The sequence below is a fragment of the Rhododendron vialii genome, chromosome 1a, assembly GCF_030253575.1.
Source record: "Rhododendron vialii isolate Sample 1 chromosome 1a, ASM3025357v1".
NCBI classification, from domain to species: Eukaryota; Viridiplantae; Streptophyta; class Magnoliopsida; order Ericales; family Ericaceae; genus Rhododendron; species Rhododendron vialii.
In genome coordinates, this window is record NC_080557.1 from 24,952,754 (window position 1) to 24,959,914 (window position 7,161).

At 35.9% G+C, this 7,161-nt stretch overlaps 1 protein-coding gene across 4 annotated transcripts; it reads left to right on the forward strand.

The window, feature by feature from the left end:
- The first annotated feature begins 5,401 nt into the window (after positions 1–5,401).
- Positions 5,402–6,959, forward strand: LOC131324177 (uncharacterized). Of its 4 annotated transcripts, none has more exons than XR_009199252.1 (2): positions 5,402–5,803; positions 6,590–6,959. XR_009199252.1 is itself a non-coding variant. In XM_058356033.1 (2 exons), the coding sequence occupies exons 1-2, from the start codon at positions 6,033–6,035 to the stop codon at positions 6,853–6,855; spliced, it is 309 nt and encodes a 102-aa protein (XP_058212016.1). In that variant the 5' UTR covers positions 5,895–6,032; the 3' UTR covers positions 6,856–6,929. The 4 variants fall into 4 exon arrangements, 1 of the variants encoding a protein (XP_058212016.1); XR_009199251.1 differs by having other exon boundaries at positions 5,402–5,773; XR_009199250.1 differs by lacking the exon at positions 5,402–5,803 and adding an exon at positions 5,815–6,075 and having other exon boundaries at positions 6,276–6,959.
- The last annotated feature ends 202 nt before the right edge of the window (positions 6,960–7,161 follow it).

Below are 7,161 nucleotides of genomic sequence, written 5' to 3' on the forward strand. Positions count from 1 at the left end.
TTTGGTTTTTACGAAATTAGTTTTGAAAAAAAAAAAATGGTTTGCATCAGTTTGTTTGGGTCATTGTTTGATGCCAAATCTACTTGACTCTGTTATCTTTTTGCATCATAATTTTTGTTTGGGTCCTTGTTCTACGTTCCACTCAAAGGTTTGTTCCTTCTCTATTTTGCAAAAATCTGATCCAAACAGGTCTCACACCCTACTGTGTGGTAGGAGTGGATCTAGTTTCGAAAACCCTTGTCAAGAGTAGATTAGAGCTTAAAAACCCGGGTAGGATCGGAGTATATCTAGGGTTGAAACTAATAAACTATATGACCCACTTGATTTTCGTACTGAAAAGAAGAAGATTAAGACGCCAATAGGCTCGAATCAGGTCCAACAGCCTTCAAGTCAACTCAATAGGGATCAAGTTTCAGAAGCCAAGCTTCAAATATAGTTAAACCCTTGATTTCGAACTCAAATAGTTTGATTAATGCTTGGATCAGATTGTATGGTTCTCGAAATAGGGTTTCCTGATGGTTTCAAATTTGGAATTCCTTCGAGTTTTAAGAAAATGGAGAAATCTCTCTATTGTGAACTTGAACTAGGTCGATTAGGGTTTTTGATTTACAAGAAACAGAATATTGGGGCATTTGTTTTGATTGGGTAAAAACTATTGGCTATATAATGTCAGGATGAGTATAAGATCGCCAATATTTGCCCGATGTAGTTCGATAGTTGTGTGATTGCACAACTACCATCAAAGCTGGAATACACGTACAAGGGCTCACAAGTGCTTCATGTCAACAGTGCTATTTGTGCAACTAATTGAAGATGCCTAGTTTACTCCACTTCCTAAAAACCTTCAGCTTTTGTGTGATGTGATGATTTATCATAGTACTAGATCTCATGTTAGGGGAATTTGTAGAGACTTGTGGCTGGTTCACTATATCACACTTAATATGCCCACAAAGACTATTGAGGAGATACCAGAAAACAGCTATGCATCCATCTGTTTGTTGTATTGTATCAAACAAGCTTAGAAAGGAAAAAAAGAAGAAGCCGTATTCAGTTTTAACTTGAGTCACCCTAAAAAAAAATTCTCACTACTTCTGATGTCCATTTGGACTTTGGAATCCTGCTGGTAGTTGAAGTTCAGTGTATGTGCATGTTAAACATAGACCCTACCAAAGTGAGTTGTATAATTATAAATGTAGCCATCATGGCAAAGTTAGTCGTGCCAGTTTTTATGCCTTTTGCTAGTATCAAGCTGTTTGAATGACCAAGACAAACTAGTATTTGGTTTTGCAATTTCGGCTCATAAATTGTGTATGTACTCCTTTTGATGAAAGTCTCGTGAGTTCGTATTCCGAATTTTTTTTTTTCTTGCAACCATGAGACTTTTTAGTTTTTATGTAATTGAATTGCTTTGGTAGTGGATATATTTGTGCATGATCCTATTCAAGTCCTGATTTTATTCTCTTTTCAGGTAATCTAGTGAGGGATTAGGCTTTCTTGCTGATCTATTAGTATATGTTTTGATCACCTGTTTTTGCAAGTATATGTTGTTCTTTCCAATGTTCGTTTCTCACTAATCCTTGTTTTCTAATCTCTTGAAGCAGAACATGACAATGTTATCCTGTGATTGTTTAAGTAAACGATTGCGTAAACGGAGCGTGACAGAACAGGATAGCCTATTCAGTAATGGCAAAGATAGAAAAACATGGCTATCTTTTAGCAAATAAAGACTAGAGAGTATATAGTACTGTGTTCTTACTAAATGTGACACACTCTCGTGCTCTTAATTTTAGTTGTATACTCTAAAGATCCAACCTTAGTGGGTCAATCAGTTGAATCAATTTTGGTCTTATAGATAACTCTTTTGCCTCACCTTGCTGAATTACATTGTGACCACTCCACCATCATGTAAATTGCCTTACTTATGGACCAGTTCCTTCCCTCTTCCCCCCCCCCCCCCCATCCAAGTCTTGTTATGATCAATTTGGGACATTGGATCATAGAGTAATTGGGGCTTTATGCTTTTGTTTCAATAAGTAATTGGAGCGTTATCTTGTTGGTTCCTAATTTGGTGCATTGTCTTATTGATTCTTATTTAAGGGTATATCTCATTGATTCTCTCAACGCTATAACAAATTGGTCCTCTAGCTGCCTAGCATAGCTTTGTACAGTAGAAAAATTGCTATGCATTTCTATTTTTCTTTCACAGTAGGTTGATTACCCCACCTATTGAGCCAAAAAGGTTAAATAGATATTACAGACTCTAGTTCTCCTAATAGTATAAGTTAGGCCTTTTTAATGGCCCTTCTTATAAGATGCCACTTTACTGTCCAGCAAACAAGAAGATTACTAGTGAGTGGGGAAAGTAATCAGCTATAGAATTTGTGCACTTTTTAAGTTGGAAGTTTGAACTAGTAAGAAGTTAGTTTTGACTTTGGCTAGCACAAACATTGTTGAACAAAAGTAGTAGAGTGTAGGAAAAAGATGAAAACTTGTTTCTTTGTGTACATATGTTTCTTTGTTTCCACCCCAACAGTTAGAATATGGTATTCTAACGGCTGGAAATTGAGTTTTTATTGCTGCAATGTGCTGAAACTGTTAAGTACAGGGCTTGAAATATGGATCAAGTGCATGTGAGAGAAATCATCTTTACCTTGACGATTTTGTAATCTATGTTATTCTGTGGTTATTTGTTTCTAAGCTTGGATTATTCTCTTTGATTAGTCGCGTTCATTGGATTGTTTTGTTTTTTCCTTTTGTCCCTTATTCATTTCTATGTGTGTGTCTTTCTATCTCTCTCTCTTTTTGTTTTGAACTGGTTCAATCTATCTCTCTGCGTGGAGTTATTTGCATCTTGGTTTGTATATAACCCGTGGCTTAATATGTAAAAGTAAGCACTCATATGATTTTGAATGAAATGTATTAGTTTATGCCACTTTGTGGGTCACTGAGGTGCATAGGAAGGATAGACTAAGATTTTTTTCTCTTGTTTATGTGAAGGTTGGATACTCTCTGATCTTGAGATACTAAGGAATCATCAAATGAGCAATTTTTGGAGTTGGGGAAAGTGCTTGGTCAGATTAGGTATCCTCCAAATATATATTAGTTTGTTGATTATACTTTCACAAGCAAATAGTTATACTGCAATCTCGAAAGATTGGATGTTTAGTGAAAAAATAGTATTTTTTTGCTTAGATAAAGTGCTAGAATATGATTTTTTTGTTGTTGCTGATATACCTTAGTTGTTGCTGAAGTGTGCTGAAATTGTAAAGAGACACAGGGATAAGTAGAAGAAAAACTCTTTCTATCATAGCGTTCCGTCTCTTATTGTATGTACTTGACAGAGTCAAATGGTTTAATGAACAGCCAAGAAGTTTAGAAAATCACAAACATACATCATATGCTAATTTTTGAAACACAACATGCTGAGAATAGGACTGTTCTGGTTCAGTTCTTTTATTATACGAGCTATTAAATGAAGCTCGGGCTTAGCTCATTGAATAACAAATGACCCTGCGAGCCTAAACTTGGATCATCCGAATTTTGTTTATTGAACTTAATAATAGATGACTTCACCGTACATACATTTACCATTATAGGTCAAATGTCCAGATAGGCTAGACCAGGGCAGATGCTGATCCTGGAGACTTTAAGGTAGCTTTTCTGCATAGTTAAATTAGTATAGCTAGAGTATGTTCTGAGGGATGAGCCTAATGAATGTACAAGTAGCTACGAATATAAAGGTAGCCACAATAGCATGTTAGATTATGTAGTTTCTTCATTTCCATTGAAGTTTGATGACTGCTGTGTTTGTGAGTTTCTTACACTGAGCTCTTCCAAGGTTGTGGGCAAAGCGAATAAAGATTTAAGAACACTAAGTGGTGAAAATAGTCAAGGTAGTGGGGAAAAAAGATTCATGCCAACTTGTTGCCGCAGTTCCAAAAAAAGAAAAAAAGAAAGAAAGAAACTTGTTGCAGCTCAAGTTTTGGGAAGCTTGTACCCATCGTTAGAATTTCAATTATCTCTATTACGATTATTTAGCTGGGGTTTCTTGATTGTGTTCTCTTGGTTTCATATCTGTAGCCCTTTCTCACTAGCTAACTGGTTTTTTGGCTTAATCTTTATATTGTTTTGGTTATGACTTATGATGTTAGTGTTTGCTAAAATTTTAGGGAAATAAGTTGACTATCCTCTCAAAGTGCCCAAAGATGAATGATGAATTTCAAAATACATGAAAAACTTGTTTCTTTGTGTACATATTGTTGAGTTTTATGACAATTGATAACCTCATTACTCTTATGCTTGATCTAGTGGGACTTAACTGTTTGCCTAGAAAATGCAAGAAGACTATTGTGGGTTTTCTATGGTTCTGTCTACTGATTAACGTTCATATTGCCTAACGCTTTGCATGCTATGCTTTTCTAGAGTCATGTGGATACAAAAAACACTACCATTTGCTGCCTAAAACACGACCATTTGTAGCATAAGACACTTCCATTTGTAGCCTAAAAAGACACTTCAAGCTTCACGGGGGCGGGGCTGGCTATATTCCACAATAATCTGCCCACCTTTTCTTTGAATGACATTATGACTATCCACAATCTTATTTGCTGCCTTTGGTGATAGGCTTAGTGTCATAGTTTTGGTAGATTGATCGTCTTAGCAATAGGAGTTTACTTACCATATTGTAGGAGTTTGTCCATAAGTCTTATATGGGTTATTAAACTGATCATCACCTTTGAGAATATGTGCAAATAGTGATATAGCTCTATGTGTGATTAGTGATATAGCTCTATGTGTGAGGGTACATTAGTGTGATTTATGTATGCACCAAGGCGCGAAAAGGCATTTTAGCTTGTATACGTGTAATTGTTGTGGCGATAATGGTTTAGTCATTTGGTTGCACACTCCTTCAATCAAGTTGGTGTTGCTTATATGGGATCGGTATTGTTTATGCTTTGGTTCTGCTTCTGCTGAGTTCATCTGCTATAGTTTTTTTTGGTTTGTCTCTCTGCTACTAATCCTATTGGTCAAAGTGTCCCTACCCTTTGTTTCTTAATATATCTTCTTTTGCTGATTGAGGAAAAAAACTTATCTTGGGGTGATTATGAAACATTTCTTTTGTTGATCGTGGAAAAAAACTTATCTTGAGGTGATTACGAAACATACTGTTGAACCCACCAAAAAATCTGTTGATCGACACCTAATGTGAAGCTAAATATCTGCTTATGTTTTCCTGTTCGATTGAGGACGCATCATAGCTTAGTTTCCATCTCAATTTCCACCTTCTCATGGACTCATGGTGAGATGGAAACTTGTACTTGAAAAAAGCAAACCTGAAAACTATTAGTCCACTAGTCTTATCTTGTTGATGTTTGGAGTGAAGGAAAAGACAAGTGAAACATATGTGCATTTTGGTGCAGTTGTAAGATTGCAACATTGACACCTCATATTTATCTGATTCGTTCTTCATAAGTTGGTTAAATTTTTTATATGGGCTTTATGGTACTTCTCTATACTGTAATGTTCTAGTAACTCAATTCGTTCGAATGATTGATGACTGCCTTATCAGTGATCCTTTGGTGCCTAACCCACTTGTATAGCTGAATTGCAGATTGGAGACAAAGAGCAAAAGAAGGTGTCAATCCTCTTCCAGATCCTAAGCCAATTAATTGCTTAGGATGACCGCTTGAAACCCAATGATAGATATGAAGTTCGGCGAGCGGATCCATAAGACGATAATGTTGATGTGCCTCTTGCTTGAAATAATGGTTGTGTAAGTCTCAAACTCTACAGTAACCAGGAGGTCAAACTTCCATTATACTCTTACTAGTTGATATTTGTCTTGGGATTTTGTAATGTGTTACTGAACTTTTTGGTTGTCATTGTTCCATTGAAATGAAGAGAATAGGATAAAGGGGACATGGGGGTGAGGAAAAGGAGACTTGGACGATACAAACGATAGACTTTGGTTTTTTTCTCTTGTCTATGTGAAGGTTGGATACTCTGATCTTGAAAGACTAAGGAATCATCAAATGAGCAGCTTTTGGAGTTGGGGAAAGTGCTTGGTCAGATTAGGTATCCTCCAAATTTAAATTAGTTATTTGATTATGCTTTCACAAGCAAATAGTTATTCAACTTATATTTGTTATTGTGATGTGATAATACTGCAATCTTGAAAGATTGGATGTTTAGTGAAAAAATAGTATTTTTTAGCTTAGATAAAGTGCTAGAATATGATATTTTTTGTTGCTGATATACCTTAGTTGTTGCTGAAGTGTGATGAAATTGTAAAGAGACACGGGGACAAGTAGAAGAAAAACTCTTACTACCATAGCGTTCCACCAAATTTTGGGCACCAGTCTCTTTTACGTTATCCTTTGTAATATAAACAAATTCCTGCTTCGAAGCAACACTACATGCACTGGTAGTGCTTTCTAAAGAGGCAACAGTTTCCTTTTTTCCTCTGGACCCTTGTAGGCCATAGACAGATCAGAGGTTGTTCCTAAAGCATCTACTTTTTGAAGAAATTCTTTTCTTTTCTTCTTTCCTTTGGAGACATTACTCTTTGACCTACTAAGTTCTACCATAGGTTTATCCTTGGAAGCTGCTGCTGGAAGAGATACCAAGCCAACATTAACATACTCAGTACCTTCCCCTTCACTTTCCAAAGCTCGTTCTGAAACAGATGAAATAGCTGAAAATGGAGCTTCCTCCTCATCAGACAGAACAGACTTGGTAACAACAGCTTGTCTACCAACCAAGCTATCAATTCTACTACAAGAGACATCTGAAATTGAAGTCTTGCTATCACTGTTTGAACTAGGGGAAGTTTTGTCATTTGTATTATCTAATTAGTCAGAGTCTTTTATGTAGTTTTTGTAGGGGAATTGTTTTCCCCGCTAATGTAATGAATCTTTATTCAATGGTTAAATTGTATATTGTGCATTGACGTTTAGATATAGTTGGTGTTGAATGGAATATTTCATTTTCGTTTTGTCTTAAATGAAATTACCATGATCTTATTTGAAAATACTAGCATATTGGTATTATAGAATATTTAAAAAAAAGGCCAACAATTGACTAATATAGCGTTCATTGCAAGCTATAAAAAGTAGTATAGGATAACAGGCAAAGAATGCTATGGAAAGTATAAGATAGCGT

Excerpts from the sequence above, each read along its gene's own strand:
- LOC131324177 (XM_058356033.1), top strand. The coding sequence starts at position 6,033 with ATGAGCAGCTTTTGGAGTTGGGGAAAGTGCTTGGTCAGATTAG. Across the intron at positions 6,076-6,589 it reads AAAGTGCTTGGTCAGATTAG|GTTTATCCTTGGAAGCTGCT; the intron begins GTATCCTCCAAA and ends GTTCTACCATAG.